At 39.0% G+C, this 24,307-nt stretch overlaps 1 protein-coding gene across 1 annotated transcript in view; it reads right to left on the bottom strand.

The window, feature by feature from the left end:
- Positions 1 to 22,439, bottom strand: part of lrp5 (low density lipoprotein receptor-related protein 5) — a 52,849-nt gene extending 30,410 nt beyond the window's left edge. Inside the window, exons 1-7 of the mRNA XM_085283181.1 lie at positions 22,194 to 22,439; positions 7,457 to 7,657; positions 7,078 to 7,294; positions 4,293 to 4,361; positions 3,996 to 4,124; positions 1,215 to 1,411; positions 943 to 1,074 (exon numbers count right to left, since the gene is read on the bottom strand). Of these exons, the coding sequence (XP_085139307.1) occupies positions 943 to 1,074; positions 1,215 to 1,411; positions 3,996 to 4,124; positions 4,293 to 4,361; positions 7,078 to 7,294; positions 7,457 to 7,657; positions 22,194 to 22,278 (1,030 nt within the window). The 5' untranslated portion in view covers positions 22,279 to 22,439. The remainder of the gene's footprint in view (positions 1 to 942; positions 1,075 to 1,214; positions 1,412 to 3,995; positions 4,125 to 4,292; positions 4,362 to 7,077; positions 7,295 to 7,456; positions 7,658 to 22,193) is intronic.
- Between the last annotated feature and the right edge of the window lie 1,868 nt (positions 22,440 to 24,307).

The raw sequence follows: 24,307 nt of genomic DNA, 5'->3' as shown, positions 1-24,307 counted from the left end.
TAGAACTTCATTAATATGACATTACTCCTCCACATATGCTAATTTCTCATGAGCAACATTTAAACCCTTTTTAGGCAATAACTTACTCATGTACCTGAAATACCAGAAAAGTCCACAGTTATGTTACAGAACACAATACATCATTTTTCAGTTCAATGGAATTAATTTTATTTATATATTTATACATTTTGTCTACTCTCTCCAGTAGTTTGTGTTTTGTCCTTAGCTCTCTATGCTTTAATTTTTTCCCTCTTCTCTTTCCCCTCTGAGCCTGGCTCTGCCAAAGGTCTCTTCTTTTTAAAAGGGAATCCTTCCCCATTGGCACAATGTTCCTGCAATAGGAAACTGTTTGAGTGTTGGAGTCACAATATAATAATATATCTATCCTGAAGCAACTATTATTGATAACTACCATTGCAAAAAAACCCAAAAAACGTTATTTTTTATTTGTGCACGGCACGCATACTGAGTTTTTCACAATAAATTACTGGATTTATCTGTGCTAAACAGCTAAATGCAGACCAACAATGGAATGGATTTTTGATTTTAAAAAATGCAGCCTACCCTACTACCCTGGTTCCCCTGTGACATGCAAACACCCCAAACAAAAATAAAGAATGCCAAAGAGCAGAGAAAATGGACAAACAGACCCAGTACAGAAACTAAACTTAAAAACTAAAACTGAAGGAATAGAGCCATTCCTTTAAAACAAATGGTAAGTAGACTAGCCCATTTCTACTCAATTTGAGCACTAAAAACACATGTTTTTATCCGTACCTAAGCACTTTTAACTACACGTCCATTCTTTCGCTCTCTCTCTCTAGTGGACACATTGGGGGTAACTTGGGGTTCAGTATTTTACCCAAGGACACTTTGACACATGGACAGGGGAAGACAAGGTTTGGTTTATTCTGAGGTTATAGTAATGTAAATGATCCATACCTGGTTTGCATGTCTTTCTGTCTGGTTTAAGCTGCACGCCAGTGGGGCAGGCACAGCTATAGAAAGGCTCAACTGGAGAGAGTAAGCAGAGGTGACTGCAGCCTCCATTATCGATACTACATGGTGTCTGGACTGCAACAAAAATACACGTTGGGGTGAGAATAAGCAGAGAGATCATTAAATAATTACCAGAAAGTAGATCAAAGTTGGCCAGAATTATCCAGCTACAAACCTAATCTACAAACACAAATGTAAAACAGTGAAACACGTACTGTCTGGTTGGCGGTAGGGCTCCAGAACCTGTATGTCCATGGGAGAGTAAATCCCACTGAGGATCTCTCTGGTTTTGTCTCCACTGTGTTTGCTACAGGCGTGGATGGAACGAGTCTGCCAGTCGGTCCAGTATAATGTCTCCTCAGACAACGTTAGGGCAAAAGGATGGGTCAGGGTGCCTTCCACCACCGTTTCCCTGCAGGATGAAATGAAAGCTTATTAATTTATGTTTACTCATGTCATTAAAAATGCATTTTGAAATGCTGATACAGGGAATTAATGAATAAATATAAACAACGTGATTTATCGGGTTTTTTTGTTTGCTCTATAATGTACTTAAAAATCAACATTTGTGTTAGCATTCATGTTTGCAAATTTATCTGCACTTCCATTAACACTTTAACCGATCTTACCAGTGACTCACAGGATTATATTTCTCAAATCATATAAATGCTCAGCCAAACCATTTTCAACACCACAGACAAGAAAAGGATTCTTAGAACTGCAAACTCTTGTGTACAAATGAAATTTTGGTTCAATGGAGGCAACGTAGGAATGAAACTGTCCTCTTTAGAACATAAATATCTAAACCACATTCAGGTACAACCTCACTCACTCTCTCCATCGTTAATATAAAAAAACTACATAAAACTAAGATTGGAGAAGTGTTTGAGGAATCACTGATAAGGAATAAATGTTTCATTTCTGAAACACAATCATGTAAAGAAAAATATAAAGAAAACACAAAGAACTGGCTGTAACCAGTCATCATTCTTAGTTACATGCCTGAGTGTGTTTGTGTGTGTGTGCATTAGGAAACAGGAAAAATGTAACTAACTCCAGATTTCAAAGCTTTGTCCAGCTTTTGTATGTAATTGAGGGCGAGAGCAGATATTGATTTGCAGACAAACATTATCCACTGATAATTACTACAAGTTCTACAGTTACTACAAGTAAAAGGCCTGTGTGACTTGGCTTGTTCTAGACAGAAACATCATCAATCCAAAGCAGTGCTGGTAAATCCTGTGACACACAAAAATCCGGGATCTATGTTCAGGGATGGCCAGGATTTTATCAAACCAGGAAATTAAGATGAGCACTTTTTCTGTTTCTCTTAAAGAAAGTATGTCTGTTTGTCTAGTTCCTTCTCCTTGTTTTTTCCAGTCCTCATTTTCCCAGTCTCTGGTACATCTGGTCGAATTCCATTAACTATGTTTAAAAGGTCAGTAACTGGAAATCTTTTACAGATGGACTGAATGTTGGTGGGCTAACTAACTATCAGTAATATAATATAGTAACTATCAGTTATATGTGCTTTACTCTGCACTATTTGGTACATTCGTTTTTTGGATGGAAACAAAAAGAGAAAAAGAGTTAAAGAGCATATGTGGAGAAAAAAGGCCAATAGAAGGAAAAAGAAACAAAAGAAAATCCTGAGCTGTGAGCAAAATGCAGTGTGTGTGTGTGTGTGTGTGTTTTGACTGGGGAATGCACACCACAGCTCTGTTTGTCTTGGACTATTCCATCTATTTTTTTATTCGGTCTGTGCAGCTATTTTTCACTTCCCACCTCCATTTTTCTGTTCCCAGTGAAAACTCAAAGCGTTATTTGCTGATCGTTGATGTTTTTATTCTTGATCCTGATTAAGAATTTTGAAAATCATGTTTTATTTCTGCCTTAATTAAAGAGATACTGTCATAATAGGTGACTGTTGACAACTGAAAGAACTATATGAAGTAAGACATCAGTAAATCTCATCTCTCTTGTACGGTGACAAATATTGTTCTCACATAAAATGTCAATAGTGCTTCAAATCAGTGCTACACTGAGCTAGGGTTTTCTATTTCCAATTCAATACTGATACCTTGGTACAAAGAATCAATAAATACCAGTGATAAGACAGACAGGGAATGTATATGTTTAAGACATCCTCAAACATTGATCTTCTAATTTTGGCAAGATACACTGAAAAAAAAATATTGGTGATGTTCATCTAATTTATTTGAATTAGCTTTCATGTCTGCTCTAAGTGAGAGTCATCATGCTGCAGCACACTGCTGTCATTAAAAGTTGCAGTACTTTCTTTGTTTCCTGCACCTCTTTATGCATTTTATGTAGATAAGACAGCTGGAAAGAAACATTAAAAATTCAGTTTATGACAATATATTACATACCATTAGCGTACTTATAGTATTTCAAACGTCCTTCTATCTTCTACCATGTACATTGTAATTTAACCCCTAATGCGTGTAGTGCATCTGTCCTGTCTGCCTCTCCTCGCCCAACAAGTTGCAGAACGAGGCCCAGGGAGGAGCAGCCGTCTGCTGCGACCTGTGAAAAGGGAGTTTTTCCTTCCTACTGCCAACAAAGTGCTATTTTCTCTGAATTCCTGCAGGGTTAGGGCATGGGGTTGAGAGATATTGGCTTGATATAACTGGGCTCCTCTCACAGCACAAGCTTGGTTTGAAACCAGTCTCCTGCAGAGGGGCTAGCTTCTATTCCACTCTAAAGTTGTACTCAGTAAGAGGCAACAAAAGGGGATTTGGTTATACTGGCTTATTGTCTTTGCAGTGTAGTTTTTACCAGTGGACCAGAACAACAGTCAGGGTATGCGGTAATGTTTTTGGTTTTGGATTACAGTATATGGATCCCCATATACTGAACTGAATGAAAAGGAAGGAGGAAAAGCATACATCATTACACTCTTGGTTTGAATTCATTCTAAGACAGTCTTTTACACGCACGCACACACACACGCAGATGTACATAAAGCTGCATACCGTGCTGATCCATCCAGATTGGCTCTATGAATGAAGCTGAGTTTGGCATCAGCCCAGTACAACTTCTGTTCCACCAGGTCTATGGTGAGACCGTTGGGCCAGTAAATGTCCTCATTCACTATTACTCTCCTGATACAAGACAGAGATGCTTAGAATTGAGATTTTAAAAAAAACATTTTAATGTGACTTTTTTGTAACACATCTAAACAAAAAGTCCACACTACAAAAGTAAAACTACAACTAGTATACTACTGTAAACACAGAAGATGTGAGTGCAGTCTTATGTAGTTACTGTACCTGTTGCTGCCATCCATGCCAGCACGCTCGATCCTGGGTTCCTCCCCCCAGTCTGTCCAGTACATGTAGCTGAGGGGAAGAGCAAAGAAATATATCACTCATACACATAACATTAAAACCAAAATGGTTTTGTTCTTTTTTGGGGGGTTTTAAATTTATTTATTTAGTTAATTAGTTAATTAGTTTGTTTTTTGTTTTTACGTTTATACAACTTCTCAACATGTGATGTTTTATCTGTGTAATACGAGTTAATGAGTACTGTGCTAGAGGTTATTAGCATCTATTCCCCAGTCTCCTGTAGTACACAGGTCATCCAGAAGGCTGTGGAAAAGTGTTTTTGTTGGTGGATGATATCAAATATAACTTTTTGGTTTAAATGATAAACTTTCTGTTGGTAACAGGAAAATCCTGAGCTCCATCAGGACCTTATCCCATCTTTGAAATATGTTTTTAGTGTCAGGGTTTGGAGTTATTTTGCTTAATCTAAACCACCACTGATGGAACAAAGTTTTACATTTTAAGTTACATAAAGAAAAATTTCAGGAAAGGTGCAAGTTTTGTATAGTTTCCCTTTCACAGATCCTAATACTAATACTGGATAGTAATACTGGATAATTAAAGTTAAGTAACTAAAGTTAAATTTGTACTTTTCATCTGTTTTAGTAATTGTTCTTATTATACTGACTTGATATCTATATGCTACTCACAGTGGTGGTATGGTGGCGCAGCGGCTGGTACTGCTGCTTGACAGCAACAAGGTCCTGGGTTTGAATCTGCAGTTTGCATGTTCTGCCCGAGACAATGTGGGGTTCCCTCCAAAGGAATACATCTTAGGTCATGTGGTTATTCTAAAATGGCCTTGGGTGCGAGGTAGATAAAGTGTAATAATAACTAAAAGGCACGTATGAATCGATGGTTAAATGTGGTTTGCAGTCTGAAGAAGTCTGAGTGGTCAGTATGACTAGGAAAGCATTATAAAAGCCAGTCCATTTGTGCAAAAACTATTCTTAAACTCCTGCAACTGTAGCTAAAGAATTGAAATGAGAAATCTGGGAATAATGTGTATATATACAATATTGTCTTTGCATCTCAATGTTGTCTTTTATGTTTTTTTAAATATGATTCCATATATATACTGTATATATACTACAGATTCAATGACCCCACCTGTAGTAACATTTCACTGGCACTGTAATGTGAATGCAGATGCTTCTTAAGAATTTAATCGACCTGCTTGAGTTTCATCTTTTCTCACACCACCAATGATTATTTTCTTTATAATGAAAAACATTGGCCTGAAACTCCAACACAGAAACACCGCATGGTTCTTGTGCTCTATAAAAATGTTATCTGTGCACACTGACGATCTAACTTTTTCTGTCATTGACATGTTTTTTAGCCTGTGGTGAAAAACTTTTCTTACTGTGAAATGTGTATTTAAGGGAAAAACACATTTAAACATAAAAAGGTCAAATGCCTTTAATGCAATAAAAAGAAATGTGATTTCCAGCTCCACTGTTCTAGTCAGGCTGAATTTACCTGCAACATAATATGTGTCGTCTGATGTTCTCAGGTGCAAACAAAACTGACCACGGCAGCTTTTCATTTTTTTAGTCATAATAAAAAATAAAAAAATAATAAAAAACAAGCCTCTGAAAAGGGAACTTTGTATAAAAATGGCTGTAGTTCATAAAAAATGTTCTTAACCCCTTGAATTAAAGGCAAAAGCAAAAAACAAACAAACAAAACAGCAGTGTCACTATCCATACACTTAAGGACCTAATTGTATGTACAAGGCGCCGTTTAGCAGGGGTTTTTTTTAACCTTTATTTATACAGGTATTTCCATTGAAACTCAATGTCTAATGTACAAGGGTTTTGGTTCTTAACCCTATTAAAACAGTGAAAGTAAAGTGCAAACCATAAAGCTCCTAAATGGGACACAACCTGTCTGGGTTGGAAACCCTGTGACTTCTTACATTACAGCCAAAGAACAAAGGCGAAGAACACCTTCTGTGTACATTTGGGACCCCACTGGCTTCTGACAATTTTACTCTTTACTCTTTGGATAAGAAAGCTTTGCCTACCTGTCTTTTTTTTTTTTTTTTTAATCTGGGTATGTGCAGCATTTCCAGCAACATTTTCAGTTGCCCTTAGCTCAATTGTTCAGTAACCCAGTGTGTTAAAGAATGATCCTCATCCTCTCGGAATATTTGTGGTAGCATATAGATATAAAATTATAAAAACTGTGTCACTGTCACTGTATCAGTGTTTTTAGGGTTTGTTTTTTTAGATGAATTGCTATTTCTTAGTGCCCTAAACATGTTTATCTCTGTGTTCAGCTTGCCCTGTCACTCATTCAGCCAGCCAGACTCATTTTCCATCATCACTGATTGTAAGGTCAATATAATCATAAAAAATAGTACAGCTTTTTTTTTCCTGTAACAACAACAGTAGTTACATTTTGAAGTGTTTCTACTGGCATTTATAATAATTAGTGAGCTTTCCAGTTTCATTGAGGACAACATGAGCTATAAGAGATCAAATCAGCAGAATCAGTAGAGCCAAGAAACTAGAAACTAGGTTATAAAATGTAAAAAAAAAAGATTTTTGATATCCATATCAGTTTTACACCCAATTATTAATTTGATGTAGAATCTGGTCTGTGGTTTGATTGTGAGGATATTTTACATAGCCTACACCCCACCCAATATCTGATCCATTCAATAACAAAAAATGAATGGTGTCAGACACATCTTTGCACATTTCTGTGTGTATTTTGTTACCGCTGGCCAGGGTTGAGAGCGATAGCCCTGGGCTGGTCCAAGTCCATCCAGAACAACACCTTTCTTGAGGTTCCATCTAGGTTGGCCACTTCAATGCGATTGGTCTCTGAGTCCGTCCAGTAGAGCTTTTTACCCAACCAGTCACAGGCCAGCCCATCAGGACTGTCTAACCCTGATACTACCACAGTCTGGCCTGTTCCCAGTGCCTCTTTAAGGGCTGTAGGTAAAAAAAACCCAACAAACTCAGTTGAAACTGTTACATGAAAAAGGGTGTATATTTCAATAAATCATTAACACATGCAGCAATAGTTATTTTAGCTTTTTACGAGAAAGTCCTCACCAAGTAGAAAAATTAAAAGTAAACAGTGTCTAGTCTTACAGTTAGAAGACTGATTCCAGTGAGTCTGTTTGATGGCTTCTTCACTGACATCCGTCCAAAATATCAGGCGTTCAGAATACAAGAAGTCCACAGCTGCTGCATCTTCCAGGTCACTCACGATGATGGCGGACTCCCCTCGGACACCATCTGCATCTACCAATCGCACGTCACGTCGATTGGCAAAAAGAAGGAGCGGTGACCCTGGAATGGAAAAGATCCTTTATGTAACATTTCATACATCACTCAGATTTCTCACAATGCTATTTCATACAGAGACGCAAAGATGCTTATATTCGAACAGTTATTAAATTTCACTGGTTTGCTAAAAAAACAAAACAGCTATTGGATCTGCCTCTAGCAATCTGACTAAAGCTTTCAATTGATATCACGGCAATTCTCTCAAAAAATGAATAAACTTTTTCAAACAAAATGCTGCTTTATTTCTTCTGAATATTCTCATTTTTGTCTTTTTACCAAGTACAGACTGGAAATATGTGGGAAACATATCCAAAAGACTGACAAACACTCATTTCAGGGAGTTACTGCACTGGGGGAAAAATGCATTTTGGAGTCTCCATACTCTAACCTTTCGTGTCTCCTATAAGATCAGCAGAGGGGGAAATTAATGCATTATGCAATTATTACGGTACCACTCTCCACCTTCTCTAATGCAGAGACGCACACCTGGGGGTTATTTTGCAGTTCCAGCACGTGTTACACCAGCGGAAGCCTTTTCTCTGTACCTACAGTTCTACTGACTCTCTAATCAGTCTGCTTTTATATGTGTAAACTGGCTGACTGTTCTCTCCTCCTCTCTGCACGGCACACACACAGTGGTGTCTTTCACATGCCCAGTGAACTACAATCCTTTTCTGAGCTCAGAATTAAATATACATAAAAAACAAACCTATTCTCAGATAAATACTGACACTGAGCACAGTGCTGATTCTAGACCCACACACAGTCAAGTTCACAATAGAACATAAAACAAACCAGGGCAATATAAGAAAAATGTTTGTACAAGAAAGCATTCCCACTCTGTCCCAACCATGCGGTAAGTATGCAAATGTCAGGGTCCAGATTCCATAAACCCATGTCTTTGTTAGCGCGGTTCAGTAACTCAAGAGATGTTGTCCTCCCACTGTTGAAGCCAGTAGTGATCACAGCAGCTGCCACAGAGCCTCTGGGGAATCCTGTGGTTTTGGCCAGGCAGGGTGGCAGAGCTACTACGCTGTGGTTTGGCACAACCGTGCCTCCTATAATCCCACAGAACGAAGCCAGTCTGCCTCTGTTAGTACGAACGCTGCCCAGAAACAATACCCAAGCCCTAAAAGACACATGGTACTGCTTTTATTAAACATAGTGTCTCCATAAGGCAATGGTTTAAACGTTCACTTAGCAAGCTAAAGCTCTCAGTTCCAGGACGAGCAGGGATTGCACCAGGAAGGGTATCTGATGTAAAAATCTGCCAAGTCAAACATATTGCTCTACCTGTTGTGGCGCCCCAAAGTGAGCGCTGAACGTAGTCTCTACTGGTGTTATTGAAATCAAATTACATAGGTAAAAGCAAGCACGGTGGTGCGGTGGATAGCACTGTTGCCTCACAGCAAGAAGGTCTGCGTTAGATTCGAGTTCGGGTTCGAGTTCAGGGCCTTTCTGTGTGGAGTTTGCATGTTTCTCCCCATGTTTGCGGGGGTTCTTCCTCCCACAGCCCAAAGACATGCAGTTAGTAAGGTTAGGTTAACTGATGATTCTAAATTCCCCATAAGTGTGAATGTGAGTGTAAATGGTTGTCTGTCTCTGTGACAGGCTGGCGACCTGTCCTATCATTCATGCTGAAACACACCAATAATTCTTTAAAATATTCAGTTCAAACACAACGTTGTTATGTTACTAGAGAGGAAATAGGTAGCTTTACTGTAACAGTAATGAAACAGATACATTAAACAAAATGACAGGAAATTACAGCAATTCACATCAAGTGAGTGGGCATCACGTGTCCATGCTCATCCACACTCAGGCTACACCCTTGACATAAACAGTGTGCTTCCAGTACTGAAAACAAGTCTGAAGCGGTGCTGTTTGCTACATGTCAGAAATGACAACTGTGGATAATGTCCAGAAGCGATTCTCCTAACAGAGGTAGGATTTCATGTATGAAAACACCTAAGCAGAGCGAGGCCCCCCAGATGGACGAGGACAGGGATAACTCTGGGAATCAGAGAGCTGATACATTTAAGTGACTTTCAACACACTGGCAGTTTTTTAGTTGGAATAAAACCTGGAAATGAATGAAATGAATGTTAAGCAACACAAAGTTTAACACAGGTTACTCCTACAGTTTCATTGAACTGTGTTTTCTCTATCACTTATTTATTTTGCACAAAGAAAACCAAAACAATAACTTAAAGACCAACTTCCAGTTTGGTAACCTCAGTGAAAGAAATGTGCTGGAAAATTATCTATACATGCTGAAATAACAACTGAAGTAATTTTTATAACAGTGTTTATTCTTTCCTCAAAACACACAGGGCTGAGCCGTAAGAATGAGAGTGCCATTCTTATAATCCTATGAGTGAGTGCTGTTTTTTCCTACTGTTGCTTTTTTGCTAAAGGAGATGTTTTTTTTACATTTATGGGGGACTCTCAGAGAGCTTATTATACTCTGAGGAGTTTCATTTTTGTTATTGATGAATAAGAATATAAACTTTGTTAGTATTAATGTAAACGGGCTGAATGGACCAGTTAAAAGAAAGAAAGTTTTAAACCAGCTAAGAAAAATGTAAATTAATGTTGCCTTTATGCAAGAAACCCATCTTACTGCAATAGAACAAAGTAGGTTGGCCATGTTATGTCATCTTCATTTCATTCTACAGCCAGAGGACTGGCTATACTGATGAATAAAAATATTCCAGTGACAATAAAAGAAACTTTAATTGACCCTTCTGGTTGATTAGTTAATTGTGAAATTTATTCAGAACAATGGACACCCCCCCCCCCACCCCCCACCCCCCCCTAAATTAATACAACCCAGTTATGATCATAGTTCCTTTTTCAAGATATTCTTCTGATAATAGCAGAAGGTCAGAAAAACATACTGGTACGGAATGATATAACTTTTTTTCTACTTCATATTTTGGACAAATCAACTACAACTGTATCCAGTTTAAAACTATTCCAAATAACTGTGGCTTTCTGCTCTTGTTTGCGTAATTCCCATATTAGAATAGATCGTTTTTTTGTTTGTGTCAACACAACTATTCCACAGAACACTGGATAATCCACAGCTGCCCAGGATCCTGTCTGACCACTCAGCTCGTGATTCCAGGAAAAACAGCTGTTTTATACAGACAGCCTTAAAATCCCACAATTCTCCAAAAACCTGTTTCTTTGTAATTAATTAGAAATCAGATTAAAATAATCTGTGAAATGAATCGCATTTCCGCTCCCAACAGCTTTATACTATGAGACACATTAAAAGCATATTTGAAAGGTCAAATAATATCATTAACAAAAAGTATTAAAAATATATAATGCAAATGCAAACAATAGAAGAATTGAACAAAGCAATGTCTAAACCTGTAAAGGAATTTCAACATACTGGCTGCTGACACAACAAAATGCACATCATATCGCCTATTTCTTTATGAACACAGACTATAAATTCACTTCTAAGGCACTGGCTAACAGGCTTGGTAAGTATTTGCCACGCCTGATATACCAGGATCAAAATGTAGTTATTTATAATCGCTCACTATCTAACAATTTATGTAACCTTTTTAACAGTGTCCATCTTTCAAAATCCCAGTACAGCCCAGTACAGCAGTAACTCATGATGCCAAAAAGCCTCTGACAGACTGGAGTGGCCATATTTGTTCAGGCCCGGGCGAAGGCTTCCACTAATGCACAGATTTCAGCTGAACAGGTCAAGTCGACAGGGTTGTCCTCTGTCTCCGGCACTATTTGTTTTAGCTGTTGAGCCTTTGATAAGGTCAATCAGATGGGATCCTGATATAAAAGGCTTTGAAATAGATCACAGAAACAAAAACACTTACCCTGGTAAGTTCCTCGTTAGGCTACAGACATTGGTTAATGCCTCCACTGGTATTTCAGAATGCAAATTAACTTGATTGGAAGGGTTAATTGTGTCAAAATTTAAATTTTACCAAGACTGTAAAATTCTTTTTAGTCAAGTTTTTTTCTTTTTTTTTCAAAAGAATCAATAATTATGTCAGACAGTTTCTATGAAAGGGTAAATCATTAAGAGTCTCCCTTGAAAAGTTAACTTGGGATCATAAATATGGGGAGGCTTCAACTACCCAACTTTAAAAAAGTTTATTTAATTGCTCAGTTGAAATTTATCTCATCTTTCTTTTAGGCTGATAGATCTGTGTGTGGACTCAGATGGATCAGGATTCTTTGAAAGAGAAAGTTGGCAGTGAATTTGTTTATAAATGAATATCTAGGTTAATAGTGTCATGGTCCCTTAATTAAAGCTGCCTCCCTTAGTTAATTCTTTTAAGTTTTGAGTCCTGCATTTGGGTCCTCATCCTGACTGCCACAGGACCGTACTTGACAAATACCTAGAAAATCTGATAACATCATCATAACATCTGTTGCACTTAATTCAAATCTGGTATGACATTCACAAAATGCTTAGACTGGAAATTCTGGATGCATGAAACCAGCAAGTAAACTTGTTCAACTGGAGACAGAACAAAAATGTATTCCCAAAGCATATTCTCTATTATAGAGTCCAAAGCTCTGTTTGCATGAACCTAAACAGGTTCATGCAATGTCAGATTTAAACAAAGATTTAAGCATAAGAACTGATGACCATCTGTGATCAGATTTATGCTGGAATAGCTGAATTGTCACATTACAACTTCCTTCACCAACTGTAGATCCAGATCCAAACCTGAAATCTCAGAAATGTGTTTTAGATGTGATGTAGAAGGTGGTTCCTTCCACCACTGAATCTGGCTTTGTACAAGGGTACACTCTTTCCTGCACTCTTTATAGTACCACCAATATTATGGGGATTAATATTCCATTAGATCCTGAATTGTGTTTACTGGAAACAAAGGTCAGTGGATCTATGAATAAATATCAAGTAAAACTTATGTTTTATGTCATTTCTCCATTTGGCATTCACATGGACAAGTCTTGGTTTGGCAGTCGCCAGGAGAATGATACTTGTCTTCTTGTCTGACTGCATAGTATCAATTGTAAAGCTTGGTGTTAATGGTATGAGGTTGGTTTTCAGGATTTGGGCTCAGCCCCTTAGTTCCAGTAAAAGGAAATCCTAATGCTTCAGCATACCGAGACATTTTGGACAATTTCATGCGCCCAACTTTGTGGGAACAGTTTGGGGATGGCCCATTCCTGTTCCAACATGACTGTGCACCAGTACACAAAACAAGGTCCACAAAGACATGGATAAGTGAGTTTAATTTGGAAGAACTTGAGTGGCATTCACAATCTTGATTCTCAAAAGTCAGAAGAAATAGTAAGAAGTAAAAACTGGATTTTCTAAGGAGAGTTCTTGCTAGCTGAAAGTACTTGCGAAACAAGATAAAAAACAACAACAAAAAACCAACTGACAGCAAAAGAAAAAAACAGCAATATTGATAGTGAGTTGTGAGATTTGTCTGTCTGTCACTGTTAACTATGTTAGTCTCTTTTTTTTATAAACAAATCGGGGGTTTCTCCGATGCGTCATCTAGCAGGCTATTTGAGGAGCAGCTGGACAGCTCTCAGGTGTTGGATTATTGTCTCAGTCTTAAGTGGTAACACGTCAACTGTCTATTATGTAGAACTTTGATTAGCAGGACATTCACGGATCGTGACGCTCACTGCCCAGCTATTCTCAGCCTGTGATCTCTGCCTACCTTTCCGTACTACCTCAGTTCCTCTCTTCCAGACCTCAGCCTCCCTGCTCACCTGCACTGCCACTGGTCCAAGCCGTCCCCGTTTCAGTCTCCATCCTTACATACCTCGCCCAAGACTGCAGTAAACATGTGGCAAACAGTTCGAGTTTCTCGTTCTCATTCCAGTGTTCTGTTTATCATTTCATCCTCACTGTAAATAAACCTGCCTTCACTGCAGCTGTGTCTGTCTGAGTGATCTGCCACCAGGGTCCACTAGTGTAAAATGGTAAATGGCCTGTATTTATATAGCGCTTTACTAGTCCCTAAGGACCCCAAAGCGCGTTACATATCCAGTCATCCACCCATCAGTGATGGCAAGCCACATTGCAGCCACAGCCACCCTGGGGCGCACTGACAGAGGCGAGGCTGCCGGACACTGGCGCCACCGGGCCCTCTGACCACCACCAGTAGGCAACAGGTGAAGTGTCTTGCCCAAGGACTCAACGACCGAGACTGTCCAAGCCGGGGCTCGAACCGGCAACCTTCCGATTACAAGGCGAACGCCCAACTCTTGAGCCACGATCGCCCCACGTGTAATTCCTGACATCCTGGTACATTTCTGGAATGAACTCCTGATTCAGCTGTTTATTTTCCTCAATGTGCTTCATAAATGGGAGGTGAACCTAACCCGCAGAATCACTGAGCGAGAGGGATACTAATGCCAAGTTTTGGCCCAGATGTGCCAGAGGTCAGTTCGAGTTGCTTCCTTTCAGGCGTTTTTACATTCTGAAAAATTTGGGGATATTTTTTTAATATTAGTATAATGTGTTTAATAAGTTTAAAAGAGCATTTGCATTACATATGGTTGTGAAGAGGTCATGATTGTAAGAGGAAGTCAATGTGGTTGTGATCGGTAAATCAGATATTGCATCTGTATATATGAAATTGTGTTTTTTCATATTGTGAAACATGTTGCAAAACAGTAAGGCAGACTAACTGTATTATTTAAAGATTGCATGAATATACTCTGCAGGTTAGTGCAGAATGAACAGGTTAGTTTGCTGTACTGTGATGGGTTTAAAGTAAACAACAGTGTGTTGGACTGGTGCACAGTGGCTGTGCGGTCGTGGTTAAAGTTTGATTACATGAAATGTAGCATTGGCTAATATGAACTTTAGCTGATGATGCTTCATACCAGCTGTATACTGTCTAATATGAAGACAGCATAAACAGTGTACTGTTAGTACATAGAATGGAAATTGGCCAGGACAACTCATGAAACATCTGCTGACATCTGGTTCAAGTTTATAAATCCACAAAGGGCAGCAGGTCAGCTGATCACAGCTTGTACACTAACAAAATCTACTGAAGCTCTCAGTTTTTATTATTGTGAGTAGTGATTCTTTTCTTTGCGCTGAGCCACTACAATTGATTTTAGGGTTGAATCCCACTGTAACCCGTGACTGTGCTCATTTTCCTGTTTAGAGGCAAAGTCACCCTCTATAATGTAGGCAACAGAAAATATGTTTTTCTTTTTCTTCTGACTCAAGCTGCCTACAATACTACTTTCTTACTTTGAGTCCATTTCACAGCCTGTACTTTTTTACTTTTACTTGAGTAACGAACATTACTTCAACTTTTACTAAAGTAATTTTTTTAAAACTAGTATTTGTACTTCTACTTAAGTACAGAATGAAGGTACTTTTGCCACCTCTAATGTTAAGAAATGAGGATGTCATAGGGACAGCTCAGGTTGAGTGGATTCAGGCAAAATTACAGAAGCAAGGCTGAGATGGTTTGGACATGTGTGGAAAAGAATTTTAATACAGAGCTGCCAGGCTGGAGGGAAAGAAGAGGACCAAAAAAAAAGATTTGTGGATGTCGTAAAGGATGTTATGCAGAGGGTTGGTGTAACAGAGGAGGATGCTATGAATAGGATCTAATGAATCCACCGTATTGATCCCTAAAGCGAGCAGCCAAAACCCAAAGAAGAACACTTAATGTAATGACCACGCTATATCTTGACTAAATTTTTACCCCAGATAATCCTCCTCCGAAACAGCAAATCAGCCCGTAAACTCATCAGGAAAGTCTCTAAAGATCTATTTTCCCAAAGACCTCTATTTAACTTTTTCTATACAACAGGCAGGTTTAAGGCACTTCTGCACTAGCTTTACCTTTCAGGCCCAAAAGCTACATACATCTTTTATACTGTCACCCCTAATAAAAAGTTCTGAAAGATCCTACACCATGACTTTACGTAGTAGGATCAAACTAAAGGTGCAGGGCATCAAAAATCTCCTGATGATTCCATCACTGGAAAACTGTTTATTTATATTATAAGATGCCAACGCCCTGTGGCAGATTCCAAGTAAGGACCAAGTCTCTCTGTGATCCTACAGCCAGCAGTGTGTGTTAAGTCTGAATCAGTACATTATGAATCCAGTGTCAGTCAAGTCATAGAAGTCCTGAGAAAGACAGGGTATGCCTGTGTGTGTGTGTGTGTGTGTGTGTGTGTGTGTGTGTGTGTGTGTGTGTGTGTGTTGGGGGTGGGGGCTTGAAAACAAAGAAGGGCTCCAAAAGAAGTTTTGAAGGAGTAGGCAATGCACTGCTGAACTCTTTTCCATGCATACACGCTCATGCACAAATGAACACACACAACTTCTCAGCTCTCCTGTTTTGTTCTGCCTGGAGAAAGCCAGCAGGCCCCCCTCACTTTACTTCTTATCAGAACCCATCTCAACAAAGGCGTCTGTGTGTTTGGTGAAGGGCTAAAAGGAAGGAAGAGATTTTCTTCACACCTCCCCAATCGGGACGAGAAAAATGTGCATGATAAGAGTGGGGAACATGGTTAGTGTGTGCATGTGTGTTAGAGAGTGGACCCCAGAGAAATCAAGGTAGACTGCCACAGACTTCCTCTGTCTCCACCTGTGCGAGTTCTTTCCTATTTTCTCTCTCATTCTTTCGTCCTACCTACTTCTCCCGCTCTTCTTTTCTCTCCATTTGTTACATCAGGCTTTTACAAAATCCAAACAGCATAGAGTCTCCAACCAGGCTAATGCAAACACGAAAAGTCATAAAGCATGCTGTAGTCCACCCGATTCTTAAAAAAAGAAATTCTGACTGTTATGACCTTTCAAACTATAGACCGATCTCTAAGCTTTCGTTCTTGTCCAAGATCCTGGAGAGACTAGTTCTCTCCCAGCTCCAGGCGTACTTGGACACAAACAATATTGCTGAGAAATTTCAATCTGCCTTTAAGCCATTGCATAGCACTGAAACAGCGTTGGTTAGAGTTCTTAATGATATTCTTGTAACCACTGATACTGGACGCTCTATGGTCCTAGTTTTACTGGACCTCTCTTCGGCCTTTGATATGGTAGACCATAACATTTTATTACTAAGACTTGAGCACACTGTGGGTATTAGAGGCACTGCCCTCGACTGGTTTAAATCATACCTCGCTGATAGATCCTTATCAGTTAACTTAGGCACCTTCTCCTCTTCCTCCGCTCCGGTCTGTTGTGGTGTGCCTCAAGGATCAGTTTTAGGCCCTGTTCTCTTCTCATTGTATTTGCTCCCTCTAGGTGCAATCTTTGAAAAATACAATATCGCCTTCCACTGTTATGCCGATGACATACAGATTTATTTTGAACTTACTGACGACCTTGCTGTGTCCCTGCACTACTTTCAAGAATGCATGCGGGAGGTCAAAGAATGGTTCCTGAGTAATTCCCTCGTTTTAAATGATAAGAAGACTGAGATTGTGGTGTTCAACAGTAAAATCCCTTGTGCCCAACTCTGTGCTGCCCTGGGTTCCTTTGCTAGTTTTTCTTGTGACTATGTCAGTAACTTGGGTGTACTGCTGGATAGCTCGCTCAAACTCGATAAGCAAGTGTCTGCTGTAGTGAGATCTAGCTTCCACCAACTGCGCCTTATCTCTAAGGCTAGGCATTATGTTCCGCATGAGGACCTGGAGAAGCTTATTCACGCTTTTGTGACCTCCAGGTTGGATTATTGTAACTCCTTGTACTACGGTCTTCCCTCTTCTCTTCTTCTTAGACTGCAAACAGTCCAAAATGCAGCAGCCCGCCTTTTAACAGGTACCAGGAAATTTTGCCATATTACCCCTGTCCTAGCTAGCCTGCATTGGCTGCCCATAAAGTACCGTATTCAATTTAAAATATTACTTCTTACTTTCAAAACTATTAATAAATTAGCGCCAAGTTATCTTAGTGAACTTCTCAAACCACATACTCCTGCTAGAACACTCAGATCTGCCACTCAACTACTTCTGACCCAACCCAGATCTCGACTGAAGTCTCGGGATGACCGTGCGTTTGCTCTGGCTGCCCCGGTACTGTGGAACACCCTTCCTCTCGACCTCCGCGCATCTGATTCCATTGCACTGTTCAAATCACGATTAAAAACCCACTTATTCAATCTTGCCTTTCCCTCTAGTTAATATTTCTTTTATGATTTTATATCACGCACTTTTATGCTCATTTAAATTCTTGTTTGCTCTGTACCTGTTGCTTTCCTATGTATTAGTGACAGTTATCTGCTTGCATATTTAGTACTTGCTTTGGTCCTATTTCTATTATTTCTATTATCCTCCTCCTATACTCTATTTTACTTGTTAAGCACCTTGGCATACCCTTGGTTTTTAAGTGTGCTTTATAAATAAAGTTTATTATTATAAACCCAGTACTTTCATTCCTCCTCAGTGCTGTTACCATACCCCTTCTCCTCACGTTTAGCTCCTCAGATTTCCCTTCCTACCCTTAAACCATTTTCCCTTCCCTTCTCATATTCTAATGCATCTCATTCAGTGAGTTTTTGCAAGGCTGGAAATCACATCAACTTTTTAGTAGTAACAGATCAAGCATATCCTAACTTGTAAATCTCAGAACATGAGTTTGGTGTTAAAGTGTGGATTTGCAAAACCCTGATGTATGCCACACCAGAGAGGTCCCAAAGTTGTTGCCTGAAAGCTTCTTTATATTAATTGTGAATATTGGCAAAACACACAGCCTAGCTGTTTTCAACTGTGATCATCCGCTTTTTATCCTCACAACTTAAGCATAAAACAGTTTCGATGTTGTGCCACAGTAACTTGTTAGCATGTGGCATTTATGAGGTTCAATTACAGCAGCATTTCATTTTCCATCCAATATTGTCATAATGTCTGACAACAGAAACACAAAAAACATGTGAATGAGAACAACAGTATTATAAATGTAGCTGTATTGTTGCTGCTGGGATTTAGCTGTTTTTGGTTTGTATTATTGTAGGGTCTTCACGTTGCAATATAAGGCACCTTGAGGCGAATGCTGTTGTGTTTTGGCACCTTATAAATAAAACTGATTTGATTTGAACTGAATTGCTTCAGCGCAGGCAGAGGTCCGTACTAAAACATTTTAAACATCAGATATGAGTGCCATTCATCTCTTCTTACAGTTTCATAAGGATACCTGTCAGCATACACACACTTGCATGGTATTGCACCTACAGTGGACTAAAGGTAATGCACCACAGTGATCGGAATTATACGTATGTATAAGACTCCAATTTGTTCATGTAAATGGAGAATCCTCTTCAGATACTAAGGTTAATTATGCAGTTCACAGAGTTCTGCACTAGGGCCAATTCTGTTTACATTATACATGTTTCACATAGGTAGTATCATTAGAAGGCAATGCATACATTTTCACTGCTATGCAGATGATACCCAACCAAGAAGCCTGATAACATCCACCAATTATTGAAATAATGTCTTAAAGACATAAAGACCTAGATAGACTCTAATTTCCTGCTTCTAAATTCAGATAAAACTGACGTTAATGTACTTGTCCCTAAAAATCTTAGAAACATGGTGTCTAACCACATGCTTACTGGAGGCCAGCATTACCTTGGCCTCCAGTAACACTGTGAGGAAAAGACTGAAAGTAGCTTTTGACCAGGATTTGTTCTTCATTGCACATATTAAACCAATATGTAGGACTGCTTTCTTCAATTTGTGCAATATCTCTAACATTAGAAATCTCCTCTCTCAGGGCGATGCGGAAAAACTAGTTTTAGGCTGGACTACTGTAATTCATCATTATCAAGGTGTGATCTAGTGCTATATAAATAAAATTGAACTGAATTAATACACAATCACTGCTGTGCTGCAAAATGCTAACTATGGAATGCTTGATACTCTGTATAAATATTGCTATATTCTATTGTCAATCACCATATTAATAGTTATGTTCCTAACAGGCAAAGCTATCTCAGTGTTTCCTACACTTGGAGTGTACTTATTATGCCTGGGTGGCCAGCCAGGTATATTATCTTACATAATCTGTAGCTAATGTTGCTATTGTGGCAGTCCTCTATGTCTTTCAGTGGCCTCCCAGAAAGGATCTCATCCTGTGGTTCTGTGTATGTCAGCTCCAACTGTTTTCCTCTGGAAATCTGCTAAGCACCACACTAAGAAGAACCTGCGGCAGGTGGTGAAGGGGTTCATGGTTACCAAGGGTAAAGAGCTAAACAAGGACAGTTGAAGCCCAAAACCGGAGAAACTGAGTTCAGGATGAGAGATTTTCTTGAAAGGCATAGACTCATGCACATACAAATACATCCTAGATGTGGATCTGTAGGAAACATATACATGACTTGGATGAATGTTCTTATGGTTAATGGTTAATTTGACATTACTCTGTTCAACTGTAAGTGATAATGAATAGTGTCATGCTTTCTCAAGGGTACAAGATAAATATGTTACTTTGAGCAACAGGTTCTTGTTGGACTTTGTTACCATTTATGACACAGCTGAAAGTGTGTGAAAGATTTCATTTGAAAATAGTACAACAGGCCTAAGGAATTTTTCAACTGGCCTACTGTGCTGTTAGAAAAAAAACTGTTAAGAAAAAACTGAAGTCCTAACAAAACATGCTTCACTTTAAATAAGAGGACAGTTAAATTATAACAATGACACAGTGGTGCTCAGGCAAAAAGTAGCAAAATACAACTTAAACATACTTGAACAGAATTAGAGGACCTCTGTTGAAAGATTACTGAATGAAAACGATGTAAATATTAGTAAAAAAAATGTGTTTAAAGAATTATTTTTTGCTCACAAATTAGGCTTCATTAGCAGTTTACTGGATGCATTAACAGGTTTGTAGTATTTAAGTGCTGCAGATGAATAATATAAAATGCATGTTTTATATACTGCCGCAATTTATTTTATTTTCTATCAACTATTAAACCACGACATTGTTTTTTAGTCCCTAACCTTTAAAATAATTATTGCTGTTAGCTACATGTCATTAAATAAAAGGCACTGTGCTTTCTCTACGGTTAAAGTGAAGTGAAAACTAAAAGAAAAGAAAATTACTCACCCAGCTCTCAAGCTGAGAATTGTTCCTTACCTAATACCACAGTTGTAAAGTAATCATGAAGGACTTACTACTAGAAGGTTGGCAGTAGTTGGAGTAATAAGTAATGAGTGAGTATTTACTGCGTTTTCTCTGGCTGTGTTTGGTTAAAGGTTTATCAAAAATAACTCAGAGAAAGCGTATGAGCTACTTAGCGATCATAAAAAGGAATGATGAAATCTGAAGAGTCAGTAATACAGTGCCTTTCAGTCGGTTCTCTATTATCTACTATCTAGTCAAGGATTAAGAACGATAAGTTCTTAAGAAATGTCACTATTGTGTGCTTGAGGGCTATACACAATCCAACAAACACAAATACTGTGGACACATTTTGTTTTTTTGAACCTCATAATATACATTTACACAGTCAGCAACTACACTTCATGCTCTTTGTTTGAGTAGTAAAACCAGTAAGATTCTTTTAACACATAATTGACCAGCTAACCAGCTCAGTGACGACATGAGGTAGCTGACTCAGTAAAATTGTAATGATAAAATAGCTGAGTAGGTGCGGCATATAGCTCAAACTGTTAAGTTAGAATGAAGTCAGAGATAGCCTCCACTTTGGTCATTCTTCTTATGTAAATTATTGTTATGCAAAGTTATAACTAGCTTTGAGTCAGTGGCCCGGTGACACTGACGGAAAGTAGAAAATCAAAGATTGCAACTTTCATCAACAAATCTGGAATTGGTCTTATCTGTACCTTAAAAAAACAATTGAGTGAGCTTAAAGGGAGCTAGAGTTTTTAGAAGTTAATTTTATATGAAGTATTGGAGCATGAAATAATATGCCTGAGCTGTAAGTGGCCGCATAGAAAGCACCAGGACCTGCAAAAATGTATCCATATGAGAGAAAACTAAGCTCCGCCTCTCGCTGAGCCGTTTCAGGCGATTAAATAGTAATAGCGCAATTCAGGCGGTGGAGAAGGGAATGCTTATAAAGACATCGATCCTCATTGGAAAATGTTTGCCTGGTTCTCTGGTGTGCTCTTTCTCAAATAAACATACCGGCGTATTTGCACCATTACAGAAGAAAGACTGGCTGACATCCGACACCGAGCACGAATGGAGCTACCGAGGCCCGACAAAACAGCCAGGCTGACTTTAAAGTTAATTTATTTTCCTGTAACTGTGACGGCTGTAAAACTGAGGGGGAAAGCAGGGGTCCGTTTGGTTACACAATCCCTCTCATAGAGCGTGTCGCCAACACCAATTCAAAGTTTAAAGACTTCCATTGTGTTGGTTTGCCCTTGGGATATAAAAATCTAAAGTTTGACACAAGAAATCGCTGCTAGACTCAGACTGACCAAATGTGGTAACATTTGAGGGCAGTGAAGTGCACAAATGCGCGGCAGGCTCGGACCGTGTTCACCAGTGTTCTTATCAGCTTTCGTGCTTCCACCTTTCTTGAGGATCCATGTTGTGAACAAAAAGTAAACGTACCGTCAACCGCCGACAGAAGGCAACTCCAGAGCAGCAACGCCAGCAGTAGACCGCCCATTTCAAGTCCTCTGCACTTTAAATCCATAACTCCGGGTCCATTTTCTTATATTTACTCCTCAGTCGAGTTGTGAAGCCCTCCACTCCTCAGTGCTCACATGTACACATATGGTCTGTGTTCCACTGTAACGCCAGATGTGGCTGCATGCAGGAGTGTGCGCTTCTGTGTGTCCTCCGCTATCGACTACATTCCCCCCCACCCCGTCCCACTTAAGGCGCTCGCGCTACTTTATACTTTGGACTCTCGAGCTCGCGCACTGAGAGAAAGGGCAGGCGGGCGTGGAATTACGTCACTCAACACGAGCCTGTCCCATTTTTTATTCTTACTAATTTGACTTTTGTGTAAATGTCAGAAATATCAGATGTTGGACAGCAGTTAGAGTAAACGCTGCTCTGTTGCTTTAAGGACAGACTTTTATGTCCCTGCACATGAAATTCTAAAACAAGATGTAAAGTATGACTTTTAAATGAAGTGAACCTCTGTAAAACTAGGATGAAACAAAGGAAATTACTAGTTAAGAGACTCCTTCCACTTGTTGTTTATGTCGAGTGGGGCGAGACACTTAAAATAACCTGGATTTCTCTGTGTATGCTAATAATCCACGTCATTAAAGATGATAGCAAATGAAAAAATCACTTGATTGAATATCAGCTGCAACTGATTTTTTTGGAAATAAAGCTGACTTTTTTTCATAGGTTTGCAAAAAGACATGCTGCAACAGGTCATTTTAGCCTACACTTACAGGAATTTTTAATGGATTTGCCGATTTTGTTATTCATAAGTAATAAATTATCCAGTTAATAAGTAATAAAAATCATTAAATGTGTCCTTACAACAACAACAACAACCTTTATTTATAGAGCACATTAAAAGCCTAGGCATACCAAAGTGCTTTACAGAAAAACAATAAAATAATACAATTAAGAGCATTAATATCAAAAATAATAAGAACAGCAGACAATGTTCACAGTAGAAAGCCACTAATAAAATGGACTGCAGCACATAGATTATAACAGACCCAGTGCCGCATGATAGAGAACACCAAGAATGAAGGAATAGTAAAAGTTAATGCAATAGGTCGCAGTTAACAGTCAGCATTTAACGGGTAGAAAAGGCAAGTTCAAAAAGATAAGTTTTAAGGCGTGCTTTAAAAGAAAAAATAGAATCAGACTCCCGAATGCCAATCGGGAGGCTGTTCCATAACTCAGGTGCAGCAAAGGCAAACGATCGATCGCCTCTAGATTTCAACCGAGATCTGGGCTGAACTAACAATAACTGCGAGGATGACCTTAAAGCCCTGGCAGGGACATAAGGGTTTAAAAGTTCCTTAAGATAGGTTGGTGCAGTATTATTGATGATTTTAAAAGTAAGCAGCAAAATTTTAAATTGAATACGGTATTTGATAGGCAGCCAATGCAGCTCAGCAAGAACCGGAGTAATATGGTCAAACTTCTTGGTTTTAGTTAGAATACGAGCCGCAGCATTCTGAACTGTCTGTAATCTATGTAGAAGGGTAGCATGGAGACCAGAATAGAGTGAGTTACAGTAATCTAGTCTTGACGTTACAAAAGCATGAATGAGCTTTTCTAAGTCATTATACGGGATATAGTGTCTGGCCCTGGAGATGAGACGAAGCTGATAAAAACTAGATCTGACAACAGCAGACACCTGTTTATCAAGTTTAAAGGAGCTGTCAAACAAGACACCCAGATTCCTGACAGTATCAGAGAAAGAACTAGTAAGAAAGCCAAAGGCATCTTGAAGTTTGACGCGAAGGGCATTACTGCCAAAAATCACGATTTCAGTCTTTTTTTCATTGAGAATAAGAGTATTTGCCAACAGCCATTTCTTGACCTCACTCATGCACTCACGAAAGTTATTCAAAGATAAAGCGAGATCATCATGTAACTCAAAATAAATCTGGATGTCATCCGCATAATAGTGAAAAGCAATGTGGTATTTCTCAAAGATAGCACTTAAAGGAAGCATATACAGTGAGAAAAGGGTCGGGCCTAACACAGAACTCTGGGGGACACCACAGCAAACAGGTACAGGG

Source organism: Mchenga conophoros, linkage group LG7 (genome assembly GCF_057382185.1).
Source record: "Mchenga conophoros isolate Kocher_MC1m ecotype Shallow Benthic linkage group LG7, M_conophoros_male_GT1.1, whole genome shotgun sequence".
In the NCBI taxonomy this organism is placed as follows: Eukaryota; Metazoa; Chordata; class Actinopteri; order Cichliformes; family Cichlidae; genus Mchenga; species Mchenga conophoros.
This window is presented reverse-complemented; position numbering and strand designations above follow the sequence as displayed.